Source organism: Falco punctatus (assembly GCF_963210335.1).
Source record: "Falco punctatus genome assembly, chromosome: 12".
NCBI classification, from domain to species: Eukaryota; Metazoa; Chordata; class Aves; order Falconiformes; family Falconidae; genus Falco; species Falco punctatus.
In genome coordinates, this window is record NC_137592.1 from 22,999,783 (window position 1) to 23,022,600 (window position 22,818).

Here is a 22,818-nt window from a genome sequence, read left to right on the forward strand (position 1 = left end):
CGGGCCACCCCCACAGCGCGCCGGCGACCCGGGGGTCAGGCAGCCCCACTCCCCCTCCCAGCCCGGCGGCAGCCCCGAGCCCGCGCGGCCCCACCTTTGTCCAGCTCCATGAGGGCGGAATTGGCGTCCAGCTCCTGCTCGCCGTAGCCCGCATCAGCCAGGAAGGACTTGGCGCTGGCAGCCATAGCGGCCCCCTCAGGGCCGCGGACAACCGCCGCGCATGCGCGGTCACCCTCCCGCCGCCGCCGCCGCCGCCGCCGCTCCCGCGCAGGCGCGACGCCGAGGCGCGCGCACCACCTACCACCCCAGCCGCGGCGGCTGCAGCCCGCAGAGCCGCCCGGCAAGGCCTGCCCTGGAGGCCCTGCCCCTCCACGCCACCCAATCAGAGGAAGAGGATGCGGCGCGGCGGGCGCATGCTGCCCAATGGGAGGCCGAGGCGCTTTTGGCGGGTCGCTCGGTGGCGGGAGTTGGCGCCACGAGCCGGGTCCGCGCTCGCCGGTGGTTCCCAGCCATGCTGTGCTGCGCGCTGCTCCGCCGCGCCTCGGCCCCGCCGCCCCGTGAGTACCGCGGCCCCCCGGCCCGCTGCCGCCTCCTCCCGCCCCTACCCGGGCGGCGCCAGCCCGGGCTGCCCGCTGCCGAAGCGTGGGTCTCGGAGCTCCCGGGTTAGACCTCCCCCGGCGGCGGAGCGGGTGGCTCGGGTATCTCCGCACCAGCTGCGGGGCCCGCGGGGCTCCCCGCATCTGAACCTGGGCTGTCCGGTGCGCTCACGGTCCGCCTGTCTCGTTGCAGTTCGGTCCCCGCCGCTTTCCCTGCAGCATCTCTTGGATAGCTACCAGTGCAGCCGAGAAGATGACCACCTGTCCTACGGGGAAACGGGGATGCCGGTCCCCCCTTTCGGCTGCACCTTCTCGGCAGGTAAGGTCACCTTCCCAAGGGCCCTTTCAGGGGCCGGAGCTGTCAGCTTTTTGTTTGGTTGGTTTTTTTCTTTGTTTAAATATGTGTCAGGATTTGGTTTCAGAGTGTCTTGCTTTAAAGGAAGCCGGTAATAGTGTGCTTGCACCTAGATGTGATATAAATTGTGTCATGGTGCTCCTAGGTATGCTGCTGGGAAGTATTCCCTTAAAGAAGTAACTACAAAGCGTTTGTTGTTTCAGCTTTGTCTGTGTGAAGCTATGTCCTCTTCGTGACAGGGGTAGGCTACACAGTTGAAAAAATGGGCTTTGTGCGAAAAATATAAGATCTAACAGGATGGAGAATGGTATGTAGAAATCAAAAGACATGGATGGCTGTCACCAGGCCGTTACACCGCATTTCCCCCTGATAAATACATAAAGGGTGAAGTAGGCATGGCAGCTCCTGGATCTTCAGGGCAAAACTTCCATATGTAGCACTCTATTTCTGGTGTGAGCTTACACGTTTCTCCAAAGCAGCTTCCTGCTTTTCCAGTTCAGATCCATAGGAAGTGCTGGAAGTTGTAGATGATAGGTAGTTTCAATACACAGGACTATAACTTGAGAACTATTATAGCTGGTGAAAGAGACATTTATCTCAAAAGTTGCTTCTGAAGCCATTCGATTGCTCATGTGTCTTAGTTTCCAAATGGAACATCTCAGAAAAATGTTTGCCAATATTTCTGTATGTTGAACATTTAAATTGCTCTATAAATACAGTTTATTTCACAGCTATCTGTTTGCTGTGTACCCTATCTAAAGTGCCTGTGGCCCTTCGCAAAGAGCAGGAGTATGATTATGAATCAGCTAAATAATACACAAATATGTTTTAATTTCTTTTCAGCCCCAAATCTGGAGCACGTACTGGCAGTTGCAAATGAAGAAGGATTTGTTAGACTGTATGATACGGAAGCTCAAACTACCAGCAAACTCATCTTTAAGGGTAAATATTTTATAGAATGTGATCCTTATTCGGTGTGACAAGTATGTGATTTACTGGAGTCAAAGAAAGCTTTTTACAAGGTTTAAACATAAACGTGTGCAGTACTTAAATCCTTTCACATATTTTGCTGAGTCTCCTTTACAAAGCAGCAGTGTGAGTGTGCTCTTTGAACAGCAGTAATGGGTGAGTTTTCCTGTGCTGGTTTTCATGCCTAAGGCAAGCTGTTGACAAGTTTTCTGATTTCATTGTCTAATGTTCTTTAGTCTTCTGCAAAATACCATGCTGCAATGCACTGAACTAATCTGAGCTTTTGTTTTTTTGCTAGAATGGCAAGCTCACTCAAATGCTGTATTTGACCTTGCCTGGGTACCAGGGGAACACAGGATTGTAAGCAATCTTTTACCATCTCACTTTATTTTTAATGCTTTGGTAACTGTGTGCAGTTTAAAGCTTTTTATTTTTTCCTGTGAAGGTCACTGCCTCAGGAGATCAGACAGCCAAGGTGTGGGATGTGAGAGCCGGCGAGCTTCTTGGCATATGCAAAGGTCATCAGTGTAGCCTCAAGTCAGTTGCTTTTTCTAGATTTGAGAAAGGTAAATGTTGATCTTCCCTGCTGTCTTTTTTTTCCTTCTTTCCCCTTGGCACATCGATACTTTTGGGGCTAAGAAAGGGCTTTGGAAGCTGACAGTTACAAGTAGCACAGACTGACTGAGCAGCAACCCAGCCAGTAAAGCAAAACTAACTTGTTTGAACTTCATGGTGACCTGATGCTAACATCTGCACATTTCTGATCTTGGGCAAGGTTAAGATATCATCCCTACTTCCATATGTAAGTGTGAAAATACTCTTTTCATATGCAGGTTTCTCTAGAGTAGTAGTAAAAAACCATGGCAGAACAATGGCCTGATTTTTGTATTTCTAGGACTGGCATCCCAAGTGTTGGGGTAGAAAAGCCAGAGGCACATAGGTGGCATTGTACTGCATCCAGTTAATTAACACTTTTAGAAGTTAATACACGCTTTCTCTTTCTCAGCTGTCTTCTGTACTGGAGGCAGAGATGGAAACATCATGGTTTGGGATACCAGATGCAACAAGAAAGGTAACTAAACTTTCAGATATGTATTGAAAAAGCTCTGTATCTCATGTAAATACTCAGATGTACTTGTTGGACTAACGCTTTCAATTACAATATAGGCAACACTTCGATAAGAAGAGGATTGTCAGATTAGGGTATGCCTTTAGTACAGTAAGAGGATGGAATAGGTGTTTCTTCTATGTATAATACATTTTCCCACTTGGTAACAGTCTCAGATTTGCAGCACGATATATATGCTGGCCTGCTAATACCCTGTGTATTGGTAAGGAGATAAGGAGGTACAGAATACATCCCTGTGTGGGTGGGAGAGCATGGAGGTAGATGGGCTGGGTGAGAGTCCTTAGGTCAGAGCCGTCCAGAGGGATGAAGAAAAGCTGGGAAGGCTCCTACCAGAGTAGGAAGGCAGAAAGTGCAGGAACAAAGGGGCTTGTGAGTACTGGGAGTGAGTGAATATACTACGGGAGCACCTACTAAATGCAGGGTGAGCTCATTCTGCTCCTCTCAGTTTCCTGGAGTTTTTCCTTCCCTGGTCAGGTCATGCCCTTATACTTCTTCCCAGTTCCCTGCTCTGTCCCAGCAGTTTCCTGGCCTGCACAGCCAGAACATGTCTCATTCTTCCATCTGTCCCAGGTTCACTGGCTCTTCAAACTGGCAAACTGGGGGGAAAAGGGAGGCTCCATGTGATTGAAGTGGAAGGTATAGGAAAAAAGTAGAACAGTCACTTAACTCTGGTAAAGCACTAAGTTTCATAAAGCAAGAAGTAGCAGACAAAAGGCTAAATAGAAAATTATAAAACAGAGTGGAAAATCACTGGAAACCTTCCTGTGAGTGCAGTTCTGCTTGGGATGAGGTGGGTTGAATGCTCCAGACCATGATGCATGCTGAAGACTAGACCAAGGGGTGAAGGTTTCCAAAGGCAGCCTGCCTAGACCAGTTTTAGTTTCAATGTCCACAGTAAGCTGACCTCTAATTTTTTTCAATGTATGCTCCTGTTTGCTACTGTGTGCTTATCAGTTTCATATATAACTGACAATTTTTGTCTTCAGAATACTTCTGTGATTTTAAAGGTTAGTCTGAACCACTTTTTAGGACTTATTCCAAGCTGACGCCTGTTTTAGTAAAGTGGTAGCAAAATTGCATAGAAACTACTAATTGAGATGTCTTTGATTTCTTTCAGATGGATTTTATAGGCAGGTGAATCATATCAGCGGAGCACACAATGTGGTTGACAAGCAGACTCCTTCCAAACCAAAGAAAAAGAGGCAGAACCTGCGAGGGCTTGCTCCCTTGGTGGTACGTGTCTGGGGAACAAAGGAAATGTAGGCCTCTCTTCTGAAGGACAACGTTTTTCACAGAAGTCTTCCTAAGTAATTATTATGAAAAATACTTGGTTTGAATGTAGTAAATGCTTCCGTTTATCTTTGCAGCGGTAGGTTTTTGTGTCATGGTCACTTGCTGTGGCTGACTTTACACGTGGTTTAATTGTCAGCAACAACCCACGTGCCATCAAAGCCTTCTTTTTGCAAATGCCATGTGAAAATACTTTTTTTGCCGAAGAGGAAAGGAGTGGGCAGCATTCCTTGTTTGAGGGGAGTGATAGAGATGGTTGTAATTTTATTTCTCTCTCCATTCCCTGCCTCCCCCCCCCCCGCCCCTTCCCATTTGACCATGTGAGTTACTGCCTTACTGGAGTAAGACCTGGTCTTATTTAATCTATTAAACCTTGTGATGAAGGCAGCTCTCTTATCTCTGACCTGAAATGCGTAATCTAAAACTGCTGCCCAAACACTTAACACTCAGTGGCAAGTTGGAGTATTGAAGGATTGTTGTGTCCATTGTATCTGGTATTTCCAGATGCTCCGGTCTGGCTAAGAGAAGGTCTTCTTAGTATTCAGTTGGCCTTGAACAAAGCAGCAAGATCTTGCTGACCTGGAAAGAAAATAAAGTTCTTTTTTTTCTTTTCTTTTTAAGGATTTCCAGCAGAGTGTAACTGTGGTGCTGCTTCAGGATGAGCATACTCTTATCTCTGCAGGAGCTGTTGATGGGTAAGGAGGGAGGATGCCTGCTTTTCTGTCTGTTCTGTGTGTTCTTCTTAGTGGCACAAAAAACTTGGGAGATTTTTTTCTAAGATCGCTTTGTGGCCTACGAGGCTAGAGTTACTATTAGGTAGAATCAGCAGATCTATGCTGCCAGCTTGCATTGGCAAAGCTGAATGCCACTTCTTTTCCTTACTGGAGACTGCAGCGCTGAGACAAATTGTGTGTATGTGGTAAATGCTCATTTTATTGTCTTAGCTACAGGGCAGAATTTATAATCTCTCTCTATTCTCATGGACCTACGGGACCACACATAAACAAACTATTGTTAGACAGTGAGCCGCTTTGGGATGCAAGTGGGTGGTTGGTGTCTGGATATGTGTAGGCATGCTTGAGAAAATGTTGCCTTAAGTGACAAAAGATGCATTCTTTTAGGTGCCAGATCCATTGCAGCATCTCGGAGCTTGGGCAGACTGTCTCATTGATTAGCATGGAGATTAGCCTCTCAGGACTTGATACCTTAGCAGGCTCCATGCGGTCAGAGCCTTTCTGAGGCAGATACGATTGCCTATTGCCTATGGCTTGTGAGAGACACTTGCTCCTGGGGAGCAAGAAAAACCTTGGACTTCATTTATAAAACTAAAAGTCAGGAGTATAAAGGCATCCTTATATTTCCTTTTCCTAGTTGAAGCAAGTTGGCTTGCAGGCTCTTGTTTATCTTGTGTTAGTTACAGAAGGTAGTGCTGCTTCCTCACCCATACTCGGAGCAATTGTTTTGCTTTCAGCACGTCTCTGCTCTACGCCTGCTTAGTTTTGGTTCTTGGCACTGGATGCTCCTCAGTAACAAGCAACCTGTCTTCCCATGCTCTTAGAAGGCCCTGTCAGCATTGCAAAAGAAATTTTGCAGTTGAAGATGCTTGTCTTTTTCTATTTCAGTGTGATCAAAGTATGGGACTTGCGCAAGAACTATGCCGCTTACCGTCAGGACCCGGTGCCTTTCAAGTCTTTTTGCTACCCTGGGACTAGCACTCGCAAACTTGGTAAGTTATTGGAGGACGTATTCGTTAAAGTGCAAAGTGAGTTTAAGAAGTACTGACAGTGCCGTCTCTTACCCTTTTAGCCAATTATTGATCAAAATGACAAGCTCAGCAGGGTATTTTGATTGCTAATACCAAGTTGAAGAGTGGAAGTGCCCCACTTGGTGTCACTGCATCGATGATAAAAGCTTGGATTAGCTTCAGCAGTGCATTTTCAGAAATGGAGATGAGGGAATAGTAGAGCTATTGAGGTAGAATTTAGCTAGTTGTTTTGATGCATGAGTAGAAATCAGATGGAACTCTTTCTTTGCATTATATCTTGCAAAGACAACAGACCGGGCGGGATTTTTACATTATAACCTTGCAGAGTCGAGCAATACTTGAAGCTTTTTGTTACCAAAAACAATAGTGCTCTTATTCATGTTGCTCTGGGCTTCTTTGTATCTTAATGCCTTACAGTGTTTTGATGTAACACAGTAATTCCTGATGACTTGTCTAATGAATTATCTTGATGTATTAATGGTTGGTGTCAGTTCCAAGAAGATGAGGAGCTGGTTGTGCAATAATTTGCTTGCAGGGGAAGATTTTTCTTGAACCTAAATCACTAGCAAATCAGAGAATGGCTTATTCTACCAAAGCATGAGGGTTTTTATTTTTAATCTCTGCTTCTACAATTGGTTGTTCTGTTATCCATTTGAAATTATCAAATAATATATCGCCTGCCTGCTCTGAAAGTGAGATTCCTCTCTAAATATCACCCTGAACCCTCATGACAAAATGTAGATGTTAGTCTAGAAACTTTCCTCTCCAGCAAGTGCTCTGTCAAACAAACCTTTCCAATGACAATCTCATACATGATAGAGATCCTTTCCAAATTTGCCTCTCTAGGCATTTCTTTGAGAATGCCTATTTTCCAAAACATTTTTTTAAGAACTTTTCTCTTTCTATAGGATATTCTAGCCTGGTTTTGGATTCCACTGGTGCTAATCTGTTTGCTAACTGCACTGATGACAGTATCTACATGTTCAACATGGCAAGTTTAAGGACCACTCCAGGTAAGCACGATAATCATTGGAAATAACTGCAAAAAATATAGATGTTACAGAGCATAGAAAGGCAAGTTTCTCCCTATGACCTAGAGAGACAGAGACCTCTTGAACACTTAGGAAACCTATTCCATGCGCTTTTGCCTAAAGCTTACTCGGGAGAGAAGGCACCTGTAACAAGGGGTGTTCATATTTTGTGTTAAGCCATCCACTTAAAATTAATAGCATAAAAACTTATGAAAGTGCAGATACTGTTTTTTCTAGACAGATACTAATGCTGGTTTGCACGTTGACTCTAGTTACCTGGTGAGGAATGGCTAGTGTCCCACTGCTACCCACCTGAAGCAAGTTTGAATCTTCTGCTTACTGGCAGTCACTGATTTTATTCAAACTCTTAGATATGAATCCATGTAAAGTGATCACTTCATGTGTTGTATTAAGGTATGTTTAAGGCGTCTTTTAAATTTGGCTCCTGCTGCAGTTTCTGGCAGAAAGTATCCCCAGCATATTTTGGAGATGCTTCAGCTTTTTAGATTCCTTTGGCTCTGCACCTGTGACCTGGTGCACCAAGCTGCTTTGCCATCGGCCAGTGGCTGCTTCTTAGGAAGCGGCAAAACTTGCTGGATGCATTCCAGCCAGGCAGACACATGATTTAGTTCCACTGCCCTTTCTCAGTCTCTCACTTAACTGAAATTAAATGAACAATGTGTCCTTCTGTCTGCCTTTTCAAGAAGGCAGTCTGGTGGGTGGGAACGCTTCCAGAGTTGAGAAATGGTCCAAGTAGTAAATATTAATAGATCAGTTGTTGAGGTGAACCCCGGGTGCCACTGCTAAGCTGTGGAAATACACTCACCAGTCTGTCCCCCCCGCAGGAGTGGGCTCTCTCCAAAGCACAGGGCATCCCACCCTCGGCCTCCTCATGGAGCTCTTGCCTAACGTGTGTAGCTGATAAAACCCAGCAAGCATCTGAATTCATCCAGCTGGATGAAACCCGTGCGGCTTCTCGGTGTGCCGCTGTTCCCGCAGAGGGCAGCGCCTGCCCGCGGGTTGGTGCCTCTCTCCTCGCTCACCGGCTTTTCTCCTGATCGTGGCTGCTCTTAGCTAGTATTGAGGCAGCTTTAGTTTGCAGGGGGATGTACAGAAATGTACAGTTACCAGCTGTAACATGACTTGCTGGTAGGTCTGGCTTAGGAAGAGACTTGCTGTCTGGTAACTGCTGTGCTGAGAGAGCTGTGGGTGAAAATTGAGGGATGTTTTGGGGTCTTACAACTTTTCAAAAACCACCGAAGGCAGCCACGTGGTCTGTGGGTTGCTTCCTTTGCCAAAACCGCAATTAAAGCAGGGCTGGTAGAGGGGCTGCCAGTCCTACCTGGTTCTGCATCGGCAAATTGGTCCTTTCTGCCCCAGTGAGGGGACGGGATGTGGTGTGTCTGAGTGCTCGAGATCCACACTCAGCCCCTGTGTCAGCTGCCAGCTCTTCAGGTCCTCACAACAGGGGTAATGGCAGTCATTCGAGGCGAGGATTTCAAGACTTTAGCAAATGCTGCTGAGGCTTTGAATACAAGCAGCCGGTGAGCATGGTTGACATGATGCAAGTTTTGTTGGCAAAATAAAGATGTCGGCAGCAGGAGGAAGAAGCAGCAAGTGCCCTTGTTGCCGCCTGGGTGGAAGAAAGCCCTCTCTATGTTTTCTGCAAGACTGCCTTTGTTGATGTAGTGGGGCTGGTGATGGCGGCTGAGGGAGGAAGAGACAAGGAGCCTTAACCAGAGCAGTGGGGCAGCCCAGGCGATGTCTCTGCCTGCTTGAGATATGGGTCAAGCCAAAGCTTTAATAAAGCTGCCACCGCTTCCTAATGCTGTGGAGAGAGCTGCTGCTTTGTTTGGGAAGCCTGAAGGGCTCCAGTTGAATAACAAAAAGTTCCTGCTGCTGGAGCCCCAGAGCGAGGGAGCAGTGCAACCACTTTCTCCAGAGGATATGTGGCCAGGCAGGAAAAGCCTGTAAGATCAGCCCTCCTTACGCAACTGACTCTACAGCACGTTGAGTGGGTCTTTTATTTTCCTTTTTTTTCTTTTCTCTTCACAGTGGCTGTTTTCAGCGGGCACCAGAATTCAACCTTTTACATCAAATCCAGCACCAGCCCAGACAACCAGTTCCTGGTCAGTGGCTCGAGTGACTGCAACGCGTACATCTGGAAGGTGAGGCGACTGGTGGAGACCCAAGTGTGCAACCTGGAGCGGCTCCGCTCTCTCATTTCATTTGCTTTTCATGTTCACGTAGGACACTCCCTGCCTTCCACTCCCACTCATAAGCAGCGTGGGGTTAGCTCCTGGCATGTTGTGCCCAGACTGTGTTTGTTGCTGGCAAGGCTAGATGTAACTTTAATGTAAAACAGAGCTAACCTCCCGCCATCGATACCTCTCATCACCGCTGCTTATTGCAAGTTGCTGATCTTAATCTGGTTTTAATGGGCATTAAAATCCTCCTTCAAGCCTGTTGATTCAGCCAGCTGTGACAAGTAGACAGACAGTTCTTGGTTCATATTTAGCAATGGAGCACATTAGCAGAAACCTAACAATTTAATTGTTTTAAAGGGCAGTCTTTCCCCCACCTCCCTTTTTTCCAGCTCTTCCTTCAGACATAGCTGTTTCCCATGCTTAATTTACAGTAGTTAAAGCGTTTGTGTTACAGCAAGGGCTCAGCCAGAGCCTTCAGCAAAATTCCGAAGTACCATCTGACAGCTGAGAGGGTGAGAGAGGGTGACGTGTAGGAAATGCAAACGTCACCAAGTTGATAGCAGGGACTTCAGAATAAGGCATGCTTCAAGTTCTGTTCTCCGTACTCAACAGCCGTATGGGACCAGAGCGGGCTTCTTACTGAAGCAGAATAGACAGAAACCACAGGTGACTGCCTGTTTCAGGTCTGGGGTAATTTTTAAGGAATGCTGACTTGTTTACCCCTTTCTCGCTGAGTTTGAAAGTAACGTACAAACCCTTCAGAGCAGAGGGTCAGTCTGCTGAGGTCGTAGTTTGAGCATGTAGTCTCTTTGATTTGGAGAACACTTGTAAGCAGCTATGTTGCTTACTCAGTAGTAGCAGGAGTGCGGTACCATGGCTACTCCCATGCCAAGTGGTGTTATTTTAACCTTCGTCACGTTCTGTGCGAGTTCAGCAAAAATACCTGTGCAAACTTGAGTTCTGCATCCTGCATTCGTGTGTTTTGATACTTGGAACACACACTGGGACTGGGTTGAGAGCATTTAAGGATATCATTACATCTCAAAGTTAAAGCATTTAAGCACGTTTAAAATGCATTCGTGTACGGAAGGCTTCTGTTGCTATCACATATGAGTGACAGATCATATTGCATATTTATTAAGTAAATCATCAAATGATTACTTTTATTTTAATTCCATAGTTGTGTTAGAAAGTGGGACTTACAGCAAAACTGTCTCTTGAGATCTGTCATATCCAGAGGCTTCTTAATTTGTTTCAAGTCTTGGCAGATTTAACTGACTGTGAAACATACATATCTTTTCCTGGGATGAGGATTTACTGTTTGTGAAAAATATATGGTTAAATATTGCATGAGCAATTAACAGGTAATGTTGGAAAGAACTGCATGAAGAACGCTAGCTTTCTATATCTAAAGACAAATGAAAAGCAGAGGAAGACCTTGTCAAGGAATGAAAGGCAGAGCAAGACCTTGTCTATCCAGATGATTTCTTTGAGAAACTTTTGCAGCAGTGCTAAGTTGTGTTTGGGTCAGCAGTTCCCAAGGAGCACTGTGGCTAGAAGTTATTGCTGATGAGGATGCTGTTTCGGTCTGTTTCCATATATAAATCACCTCCAGGCAATGAACACTGGCTTTATTGTTTTGTTGTTTTGGGTTTTTTTAATTACTAGTCCGTTGATTGATGAACTGACTCTTGAACAAGCCTAAGATGATAAAAGTCAGAGAGCAGAGATTTTTCTCTCAACAAAGATGGTTTCTGGCTGAGATGATACTTTCCTGGTAATAAAAAAACATCCTTTATAGACATAAACTTCCATTGTCCTTTGAATCCTTTGGGATGGACCACTCCAAGGTGACCATACAAGTTACCCTTTAGTCTGTCCCAGCATTGGAATTGAAGTGCTTCTGTATCATATGGTGCACAAAACTATATACAGCGTTTTATGCTGAATCCTGAAGATGGATACAACAGCTGTTTCAGTGAGTAGAGTAACTAATAAAGTCTCATTTCCTAGGTTTCTCTTTTTAACCTGCCCACAATTGCTCTAACTTCCCCACCAACATCCTGTCAAATCAGGCAAAAAGCAGCATGTGCTGCGGCTAATCCTGATGTCACATGTGCAGGCTGGCTGGCTGGCTTCTGCCAAACACAGAGGACACAGCTATAATTATGCATCGTCCTTTAGTACACAATAATACAAGCTGGGTGTAGTTGGTTTAATTTACACTAGTACAGTGTAAAACCAATATGTCCCGGCAAGAATAGTTCTCTTCCTCTGCTCTCCTTTCAGCAATCTGTGGCTACTGGACCGCTATTGTGTCTGTTATGAGTGTATAGCAAGACTGCTATTAAATGTAAATGAAGGTGTTCTCTACACCAACATCTCCTGTTGTTTATTCCCTAAATAAGGATTTAGTTCCCATGGTATTGCCTATTTTGGCAGACAAGGGAATACCCTGACCAAGACTTTTAGTGGATATTTAGTCAAGTGATTGCCTCTGCTATGACAGGTTAAAAAAAAAAAAGTGTTCTGTTAAGATGCACCTGTTTTTATCAGAACAGCTTTAAGATCTGAAGCTGTATATTCAATTGTGGGTTTGCAGGCTGTTGTAGGAGGTGATCCAAAGAGAAAAAATTGTGTGTAAATCAGAAACCTTCCGCAAAGTCTTGCATCTTCCTTTGAAATCTACATGTAATGTCTACTCCTTTTCCCACACAGTAAAGAATCTGTTCATTCACTTAGTCATTTATGCAAATCCCCTTGATAAATCCCCCTTACAATGTCACATCAATAACGGTGACTCATGGCTCCAGAAAGGATTGCCTGATGAAAGCGTGCAAAACTTGGGTATAATCTGTGTGTGTGTGTGTGTGTGTGTGCGCGCGTGTGCATGTGTGTTTTCTTCCTTAGGCCACTTAATGCTAGCTTCAGCTGTATGTGTCACTTACATGAGCTGTAATCGATGATTAATAGTAATAATGTAGAACAGGAGAAAGATTTTTATGAAGGGTGTAAGAGAAATGGAGATCAGTTTCATGAGCATGAGTGATTTAGGGGAGCTATTTTATAAGCTCTTAAGAGGGTCTCTGGTCCAGCTGGTTGGTTGGAGGAGGTACAGGCACTTGGCAGTCACACAAATGCCAGTTCTGAAGCCACTGGAGTTCATCTATAGGATTTTGTTGGTAGCGGTTTCATTTTTTTAATAAACCATTGACCTGTGATTGGGACATTTGTAAAATGGCAGCAGAATATATTTTCCTGTCCTGATTCAAAGTATGAGTTTCCCAAATTTTTAAGCATCTTACCTAGAACAGGTAGAGGTACTTAATATAATAAAACGCTTGGGTTGTGTTTTGGGCTGACAGCTGGAGGCAGAAATCCTGTGTGTAGCAGGAACTGAACAAGCGTTTCCAGGCAAGTCAGTACCTCTTATTGCTGCCCAGCTGCTTAACTTCTAGACATGAAACGTGAACTGACTCTTAGGGCTCCATCAGCTGTTGCCTCAAGACAGTCTGAGAGCATTTGATTTATCCATCTCGTACAGGAAAGATGCAAAGATTTGCATGCTTCGTGGGTGGGCTATGGGGTCTTTTCTTAACGATGTATATTAGGCTGTGGGGCTTCTGATTGTATACTTGTTTTTTTATGGAATTTTTAAGGTTTCTGAGCCCAGCCTTCCTCCATGGATACTCACTGGTCACTCTCAAGAAGTTACCTCCATTGCTTGGTGTCCTTCAGACTTCACTAAGGTTTGTTTTCTGGAAAATTGTCTTTCCAGTGCAACAATAGATGTGATGTGGCAACATCTGCTTTTCAAAATTGCAGCAATATTTGTTTATTTGGGTGGAAATTTTTAGTCAACGATTTCTAAAAATGTTCATTTAGAGGGGTGGTGAACCAAGCTTGTCACATGAGTGCCATGTATTAGAATTTTTTCATTATTTTCAAATAATCTGGGCTATTTGATAAGACCTAGGAAATTGCAAATGAACAAAGACCTCTCCTGATGAGAGCTTGTGACGCTACCTTTAAAAGACAGAACTGTAAAACCATTTAATCAGGGCTTTCATAAGCCAAAAGCTTGTTTTGTGGTTCCATACATACAGCTCCCTTACCTTTCTGACCACTGATGCATCTGCTAGTTTTGTACAGAGCTGCAAGAAGTTTTGAATGCCTGTTAAGAAACATGTGGACTCTTTTCATTGTGACCTTCTTTCAAAGTCTGATGACATATATGCTATGTACACCCAAAAACTACAGTGAAAAGGGTCAGTAATTATGTACCAAGTATCACCAAAAGGAAGAGAACTGCAGTAGGACATCAGTTTGAATGACTGCCCTAGCCCAAAATGAGAAATAACCCTGAAAAATCCTACACAGTGTCCTAATAATAGCCAGAGTTTCTTTCACCCCACAGTATTAAGTCAGCCACTTTCCCCAGCTTGCACTATAGCACTGGGTCTTCAGAAAAGTGTTGCAATGTGGTAGGGTGGGAGGCAAACAGGAGGAATTGTTCTAGTTGTATAAGATGCACAAAAATATAAGAATTAGCACTTCAGATGAAATCTGTTGCTTAGAGGTAGCCCAGCGTTCTGATCAGGATGCATTGTAAATGCAGACCAATACAGACTTTAAAATCATAACTGACACAGGTAAGGAATAGTCAGCCATTGTACAGGTGCTGAAGCATGAGGAAAAGTGGAAAATGTGCTGCTAAGATACATCAGAAAGCTGCTTGGAGTGACTTGAGAGACAAAATTTCCTTCTGTAGGGACAATATTGGTGTCACAGAGGTCAGAGTAGAGGCACATTCCCTTTCAGATTACTATGAACTTTGGCCACAGCATTTCCTTTTTCTTACTGCTAATTCCCATGTGAGTCACCAGCTAATCTGTCCAAAGAGAGCCATAAAATGTGGGCTAGGTGGGTTCTGCTGCTTCTTCAGCTGAGATTCCATGGATGCTTTGGGAGCATCTGATGCTGCGGTGGAAAACTAGACCGATGTTTCTAGCAGAGTTGGTTTCTCTGCCAGATAGTGCTGACATCTGACTGAAGAGATAGTGTTTAAGGCTAGTATAATGACCTTCCAACGTCACCTTCTCAGTGTGCTGGAAATGTTTGTTCCCAAGCAGAAAAGGTCCTGAGTAGCAGAGGCAGACCTAAATGCAGGTGCAGCGTGGCTGCTTTTGTCTGCTGGGTGGTTGAAATCTCAGAATATGCCTTGGCCCTTCCTGAGCAGATTGTTGCAGAGCTATGCAAGGCAAATGGTTGCTAGTGATTGAGATTTCTCTAGCAGGAAGCCACGAAGGTGGCAGCTTTGCCTGGTTTAAAGCAAATTCTGCTGTCTGATACAGTAATGAAACAGAGCTGTGTTGTTTTGTTTGTTTTATGGGCAAATCCTGCACTCCCTGAACCAGGCTTTGCCCTCATTTGTATTGGCTTGGTGTGTTGGGTGTGGCTGTTCTAGTTCACTTGTCCAGTGGTCCATAAGATGTGCCCTGGTTACTCCAACAAACTAATTTGTACTGTAGATTGCCACGTGCTCTGATGACAACACTGTGAGGATCTGGCGCTTACGACGTCGTCCTGAGGAGGAGAAGTCAGCATTCAGCAAAATCAGCTTGGTGGGCTGGGTCACTCAGAAGAAACCAGAAGAACAACATGGAGCAGGTAAGGCTTTTGAGCTGAGATATCTTGCTCTGCAACATAGCTTCTGAATTTTGGCTTCTCTCTGCACCGGCAAAAGCCTTTGGCTTGTCTTGCTAGTCTTCTATTTTGTTGATATTAGGCAATTATTCATATAGCCAGACAAACACTTCTACTTGTAAATACTTCTGCCACCAAGGAGACAAGCTGGCTGAAATAGCTTACAAGTATGCTGAAGTCCGTATGACCAGACTGCAAAGCAAATATTCATTAATACAGCTTGTTGGGCAGCCAGATCTTCAGCGGGTATCAGCAGGGTCCAATAACTGAACAACCAAAGGAGATGTCATGTGTGCATGCACTGTGGCAACAAGTCATGCTTTTTTTTAATACCGAATAATAACTGAGAGCAGTAAGATCACATGCTTTTTCCAGTTTGCTAGTTTACCCAGTAAAGGTCCGATGGCACATATACAGCCTTGGAACTCTGAACTGTTTCCTCCTGGCCAGTAGTTGAATTCCACACAGATTTCAATATTGCAATATTGCTATCAATATTGCATCTCTTTCTTCAGCTTCATACAATGGTACCATCTCTTCAGACAAAAGCCACAAAGTGATAGTACTTCAGAAATGCATGTAGACAATCATCATGTGATCATAATGTTCCAGAATTTATCAGTAGCGTTCATCTATTCACGTATTAAGGCTAGTTAACAAATGCAATACCTTTCTACAAAGCCTAGGCAGTCAGACAAGCTATGCAGCATGCGGATCTGGGCTCTGCAGAGAAGCTACTCACTGGACGGCACACTAGACCAGAAGAAAGGAGCCCTGAATCACAGCACTACTTTGACTTGTCTGAAACTCGTGTGTTGTTGCAGTAGAGTAGGTGAAAGGAGAATAACGCCCCCAAAAAGTGAAGTAAGATGAGCTTCTCTGTAGAGTAGCTCTGAAACTAAGAATACAACAGCTTCCCAGCAGCTGCTGGTGTGACTTCCTGTGTTCCACCTATGTTTTCTAGCCACCCTCCAAATGAATTTCACCTTGGCTAACACTAATAAAGGCTGAAGGTCTCCAAATCCCACTAATGGGATAACATTACCTCTAACCTTTTGCCAGTGAGTAACAGCCTTGCAGGAAGTTTGCAAGACAATAGCAGGGAGAGTGCCAGGTCCATTCCATAGCCAGTAAATGGTTTGTGTGTGCACATGCTTTGCTTCAGGGGGGGCTCAAAAATCTCTTTGTGTACTAGTTTCAGCAAAAGAGAAGTAAGCATAGTTCTAGTGCAGAAGCCTGAAACCTAAAGTAGCTTTACACTTTACAAGTTAGCTTTGGCAATTATACCTGAAAATTAATTTAACTTCTCCTTGCTCTTGCGTTAAAGTAACACAGGAGGGAAGAGGAAGTACACAGACACTGCAAACACAACAGCAGGCTTCCTGCTGACCTTAGCTCTTGAACACAAAGCACGTGCTGTTAGAATACAGGAGTTATCGGCAGCACTGATTCAGAGCTGGCAAGCTAAGTACTATTTCAGACCTGCTGGGGTGAGATCTAGGTAGTTCCCCACCCATTTACCTTCTGGAACAAATTGTGGGATTGAGGTTGTGTATTGACTGTTGACCTATATCATCAAGTAGAGCAAGCACGGTTTCCTTTTTCTTTGGAAATTATTTTTGTGGTTTCCTTAAATTGCACGACTTTCTCTGCTTTTGTGTAACAAAATTTCTGGAGCAGGCCTGTGCATGGACAATTTGTGACTCTTAAATCTGGAGACCGATAATATCACTCTAGAAGATTTGTAGCAGAGAGGGCAGCAAACATTTGAAAGAGCCTACTCTGGTGTTATGCAGGTTGACTGCAGGTATTTACAGTGTTCTACTATGTGCAATGGCAGCAAAAATGGAAACAGCTGGGAACTAGCTTAGTAGAAGCCTGAATAATGCATGCAGTCTTACCAGAAAGCCTGATTTCCTGTTCTTTATCTCATGTTTGGGGATGTTTATCCAGTTTGGGTTTGCTTCTGGCCATAACACCCATCCAACTTTCAAGATAGCTTTTTTTCTCTTATCCAGTGTCTCCACAGCATAACTTTCTGACTGGTTTGGGATTGAGAGGGCTCATACCCAGCAAGTCATGCAATATTTCTGCTGTGTGAATTTGTAGATGGTCATTAGGGATCAAGACCTGACCTTGCTACTTCTCTTCTGCCTCTAGGAGCTTAGATTTTTAAGTGCAACTAATTGCCCAACTGAGATACTATTGTCTTGTAATGCTCATTAAAGTAAAGGAGAACCAATCTTGGCAGTTACTTTCTCTTAGTCCAGATTGAAGCAAGTTGTTATGAAGTAGCATATTTTATCAGGAAAGGAGCGTTTAACTCTGTTTTGTGTGTTAGAGTGATTTGTAGTGGGTTCTGTTATTACAGGATCCTATTTAATTTTGAGTGATGCACCACTACTTGTATTTTGGATACTAGACAATACAGTAAAAGGAAGAACTGAAAGAGGCTTAGTATGGTATATGATCAGGCATGTAGGTGCTCACTCAACATGTTATTTGTGTGACAGGCCAGCATCCTAAAGAAAACGGTAAGTTATTCACACTAGACTTATTGTCCTAATGAAGTGCTTTATAATACACTACTAATGCTGAGAATTAGGAGTTCAGATTAAACCCCTGCTATACAGAAAATGTTCAGAGCTCTTGTGCTCAGCAGTGGAGATGCATAGAGTAACCAAGGTGCTATCCTATTTAATTGCATCACTGCAAGTCAGATGAATGAGGAAGCAGGCATCTAACAAACCTGCCAATGTATTTGCCATTGGAGGGTGCCAGAAATCAAAAAAGAAAAAATAAAAAGAAACCCTCTAATACTGCTGCAGACCAAGATTTTTGCTATATATGATTCCCACTGTTAGTAATGAGGTCCTTATGCCCCTACCTATGACTACTGTTTTAAGAAGCTGGGTATGCCGAACCTCTTTTTTAAAAGTAGGGGGGGTTACATATCAGCTAGTGAGCTCAAAAGCCACTGTGAAATATCTGCTTGGGAATCATTTGTTTTAAAGAAATTAATTACCACAGTGACAGATTCTATTTTCTTCAGAATTTAAGTCCTTGCTCAGGAGGTGAAGAATTTCTCACACTTCCCTGGGTGTGGTAAATAACAACCATCTTCATACTAATATGGCATCGCAGAAAATACTCCAGCAAAAAGACAAGAGAATGAAAGTATGTCCTTTCCTGTTCTCAGTCTTTTTTTTAATCTTTAAAATATGCAACTATTAATGCCTGACTAGGAGCATGACTCATATGGTAGGGCATTATAGCGTAAGGCTTCCATGGTATTGCAATTAGCTGTGGGACCTGCTTACAGTAAGTTATGCAGCTGTTAAAGATGGTAGTGCAGGTGAGGACCGGCCTTTCTCTCGGGCAGTATGTCAGTAAGAGCTGTTCAGACCGAGCCACTGCAAGGCTTCCAGCAAGGCTAGACAAACTTGGAGGAGTCAAGATCTGTTTTGTCTGTCCCCCTTGGCTGTAGCTCACGTAAGGGTGCTTGTTACAGAACGGATAGATATCAGATGTTACACAAAGGTACTGTGTATACAAATGTACTGTTATACTTATCAATGATATAGGATTTTACCTATATAAACTATGTACCGGTTTTACCGAAATTAGAGGGATTTATGCAATCTCTTAATTAAAAATGGTATATCTGAGAAGCAGGATCAGTGCTGAATTCATCTCCTTATTGGAAGGGGTGTTTGTAAAAGGGCTGCCTTTAATCCGGAGTTCTGTGTTCCTCATCAAGCTACTTGTTTCTCCCCTACCAGGACCGCCAGCCAGCCCACAGAGCACTCCTGCCAAGGCCTTCACAGTGGGCAGCCTGTGCATTTCCTCGCCACGGCTGGCTGCCTGTGCTCCCATTTATTCCGGAGACCTTCCCCTGTCTACAAACACTCCGACGGTCACTCTCAAAGCCCAGGTGGCTGCAGCCTGCACCCCAGCCAAGCAGTGTGGGGCCAGCCCCTGCGCTTCTCCCAAACTGATCCCTTCCTCTATTAAACATTGGGTTACAAGGACTCCGTACTCTTCTCCAGAAGTGGGGAAGAATGCTCCTTCTCCTAGAAAAGCCCTGGCAGAAGTCACCCAAGGTCTTCTGGAAGCCACCTGCCCTCCTAAAGCCCCACACTCACAGGCTGAAAAGCGTGCCAAGAGAAGGCTTGACTGCAGCAAGGAGGACAGCGCGGGGCAGAAGTGTCTGCAGGCCTGTAGCTGTGTGACTGAACTGGACCACGCAGCTAAGAAATCCAAGCTGAACTTATGTCACTTGGCTGCAGACCAAAAAGCTTGTGATGAAGTCTCTCTCAGCCTGGCTAACTTGGGTAACGACCACGAAGGCTCTAGCCGCAGCCCTAAAGAGCCTTCCTTTCATATTAATCCATCGGGTGTTCAGACCCCCCCCAGTCTTTTCAGACCTCCATGTGGGAAAGATGCTGAGGTAGTTGATAAAGAGAATAGTTCACCTGAAAGAAAAAATTGGTTGTCTGCTTTGGGAGAGAAGCTACGGACTGGCAGACCTGGCAGCCAGAGCACGTCAAACAGCCCCCCCTCAGCCCGCAGCCCCGGTGCCAAACGACAGGAGGCTGCAGCAGTGGCCACCTCACCGAAAACTGTAAGTAGGACGGCCAGTGACAGCGGTCATGAAAGAAGTTATCCCTAGCTGCCACTCTCCCCTTGTTTGTTCATGCCTGCTCAGGCATTCAAAGAGTTATCTGATCCCTTTGATTATGGACAAAAGGGATGATTCCAGGCCTAATAAGCCAGCTACATTAATGCTGTTATCGGCTAATCCCCTCTGTGCCAGAACAGAACTTTTAGGATGGGGGTGTCCCTCATTTTAAAGGGACTTGGGGCACACAGGAGCTCCGAGATCCTTGCAGTCCCCAGCTGGATGTTCAAAGGATGTAGCCATCATCTGAAATGCAGCTCTACTCTGGGAAGCGTGATAGTGACAGCACCTTTCCTGGCAGATCTACTGTTTGTGTATTCACCGTCACATCTGCCTGTTTACGTTACTGGAAAGCCACTTTAGCACTGGAAGAAAGAGCTAAATTCTATTCTAGCCCAGGTAGCAAAAGAATTTGTTACCCATGTTAAAACTGTGGGAGTAAATAATGCCTTCGGTTCCTTCAGTTGAAAACTAGCGGGAAACAAAGGAACTGTAAAGAGTCAGAGGGCAGGATCTGACCTAAATAATCCTACTTTTGATGTACAAGAAGCCTGGCACAGAGCTCATCCTAGGATCTGAAAGTTAAGCTTATAAAGCAGTTTAAAAAGTTGGCATGAGGGTTTAACATGCAAACTGAGATACCATAATTACTTTTTTTAAAACAAACCACACTGCATTCGTGTCTGAAACTGGACTCCCAAGTCCTACAGTGTCTTTGACTGAGCCTTATTTCAGTAAATGTTAGGTAAGTTTTCAGTCATTGGATTTTAGTTGTATCTCATTTGACTATCTGATGCTACAAGTTGTTGCCATCGTTAAGACTTATTTTGGTATCTCATTTCACCTCTTCCAGCACTATCTATCAGACACGAAATGGGCAAGCCACCCCTCCTTAAGTTACACACAGCAGCTGAACTCTTCATCCTGTGGTTGCAGGAAACCTACAACTACGTGTGCTTTATGCTGTACATGTTTAAACACAAGACAGAAAGGTCTCCCTGCAGAGAGATTACTGTAGAACAATTACCTTTCCTGCCCAGTGTGCTCTAGTTCGGATTTCAGGATGCTCCTGTGTTGTACTCAAAGCCTGAGGAGGTGCCTGGAATACCAGCAGCCTTTGTTGATCTGCTACATCTTGGAAATCTGTAGTGCTCTTATCTGCTGTAGGGAAGCTGAAACTGCAGCCAGGGTGCTTATGGCAGTAAGACGACCCTAGGTTTTAGCCAGTGTTTCCTGTAGGTAGTAAGCCTCTTATCTGCGAGCCAAACAGATTATAGTAAAGAGCCTTTCATTTACTATCTTAGTTGGGAAGCTAAACAAACTGGAGCAATGATGGAGGGGAGACTTTTAAGACAGACTCCTGCAGCACATGAACTGGTAACCTAGAAATATTTCTTGTTAGGTTTAGATATATTTTTTTTTCTCTTCCTAGGCTGCAACCACTTCAGTTTCCATGAGGAAGATTTGCACTTACTTCCACAGAAAGGCACAGAATGACTGAAGCAGCATGCAGCGGTTGCACCTGATGGATGTTGACACTGTGATATCAAAACCAGATGTAGCAAGGCCGACAACAACGCGCCGGGATTACAGTTGGTTATAAGACATTCATAAACTTGGCATTTTAGTCTTCTGTTTTTAAAGCTTTTAACAGTTGAAGTCAGCCGAGTGCAGGAAAAATACACATTACTTCACATGTTTTCTTACTGACTTTGGATGATGGATTATTTTGTAAAGAAAAATGGAGTATTTTTTGCATGGCAACTGTTACGGTCCAAAGACAGCAACAGCTTTGCTGTGCGTTGTTGATAGGCACATACAGCTTGTCAGTTTATGTTACTAATCTGCCATTGAAACTTCCTCTACTTAAAAATAATGTGTAAATCATTACACCCTCCTGAAAAGCAAGTGTTGGAATGTGTGTAAAGAAACTTACTGGAGGTAGATCTGAGCCCCTTTGTGCTGAATGGCATTTCTACAGTTATTCCTCTAGGAGCTCGATGACTACCCACTTCCAGCAGGGAAGTTATGAATGTGTTAAGCAAATATAAAAGGCTTTTCAACACCCTGTGTCAACCTGATGGTGATTATTGTCTAAGAGGAAACAAAGTATAATCAAGTATGTAATGCCTGTGCTCCTCTTCCCATCCCCTTTCTTCTCTCAGTCTGAAAACGTCTGTATTTACAGACTTACGTGGCTCTTGAACCATTATCACTACAGCTGTTGAGGCCAACAGCTTGTCAGTTCTCTGAAACAAAATACAGGCAAGGTGCGTTAGAAAAATTAATTTGATCTATCAGAGATAGGCATCCCATAACAGCTGGTTGCTTGGTCACCTCTTACAGGTCCACCTGTAGCAAAGGCATTAATAACTGCTTATAACACCATAACACTTTTATAATACAGTATCTATAAAATAATTGGGGAAAGGGCATTTGACGTATTAGGAAACACTTGACAGAGTTTACATATTAATATTAAATGCTTTGCCATTGTAAGTCATCACTGATGCTAATAGAATGAGGTCACTGAAATAAGATCACTGTCCTGCTAATGATATTAACTCCTCAGTCATACTTTCTCCAGGGGGAGCTACTAGAAGATCCTCATCTTAGGCTGGAGCATTTACTCTGTTTTCTGGCATAATAGTTCCTATGAACTTTAAAAAAAAAAACCAACAAAACAAACCACCAACAAAACCAAACCTCTGAATCACTATGAAGTTTTTCTACTGCAAAAGAATGGAGGTATTTGAAGAGGATGTGATCCAACTAACTGATGTTTTCCATCTGAAATTTTCACACCTACTTTACAGTAGCATTGAATAGTATGGTAGCTGAAAGGGATTAGAGGAAAACATGCTGGTTTGTATTTTATGTTGTAGATTGTATTTTGCGAGGAAATAAAGGATATGAGAGAAACTGGCTTTTGTGAAAGGTGTCTTACAGCTACAGAGCAAAAGTAAATGTGCAGTGTGCTTTTTTAAAAAAAGAAAAGTCATCTTCAAGTTGCATCTTTTAGCAGGAGCACTCAAGTATGTATAGGGGCCAGAACAACTTTCTGCCGTTTACTGGTCATCATTTACTGC

The 22,818-nt window shown here is 44.1% G+C and overlaps 2 protein-coding genes across 4 annotated transcripts in view; one reads left to right on the forward strand and one right to left on the reverse strand.

Annotated features, from left to right (window-relative positions):
- The window catches only part of INTS7 (integrator complex subunit 7), a 44,790-nt gene extending 44,565 nt beyond the window's left edge, over positions 1-225 (reverse strand). For all 3 annotated transcript variants that reach the window (XR_013931354.1, XR_013931355.1, XM_080407941.1), the window contains exon 1: positions 95-225. Coding sequence is in view for 1 of the 3 variants with exons in the window: in XM_080407941.1 (XP_080264067.1) it covers positions 95-185 (91 nt within the window). In the remaining 2 variants the exon portion in view is untranslated. The remainder of the gene's footprint in view (positions 1-94) is intronic.
- Positions 221-21,794, forward strand: DTL (denticleless E3 ubiquitin protein ligase homolog; the record flags this gene model as incomplete). The annotated part of the gene is made up of 15 exons (XM_080407944.1): positions 221-557; positions 790-915; positions 1,795-1,893; positions 2,219-2,280; positions 2,366-2,486; positions 2,927-2,992; positions 4,167-4,282; positions 4,961-5,034; positions 5,962-6,065; positions 7,013-7,117; positions 9,191-9,303; positions 13,002-13,091; positions 14,874-15,012; positions 18,831-19,672; positions 21,162-21,794. 15 exons carry the CDS (start codon positions 221-223, stop codon positions 21,228-21,230), a joined length of 2,463 nt encoding a protein of 820 aa, XP_080264070.1. The 3' UTR covers positions 21,231-21,794.
- Positions 21,795-22,818: the final 1,024 nt, after the last annotated feature.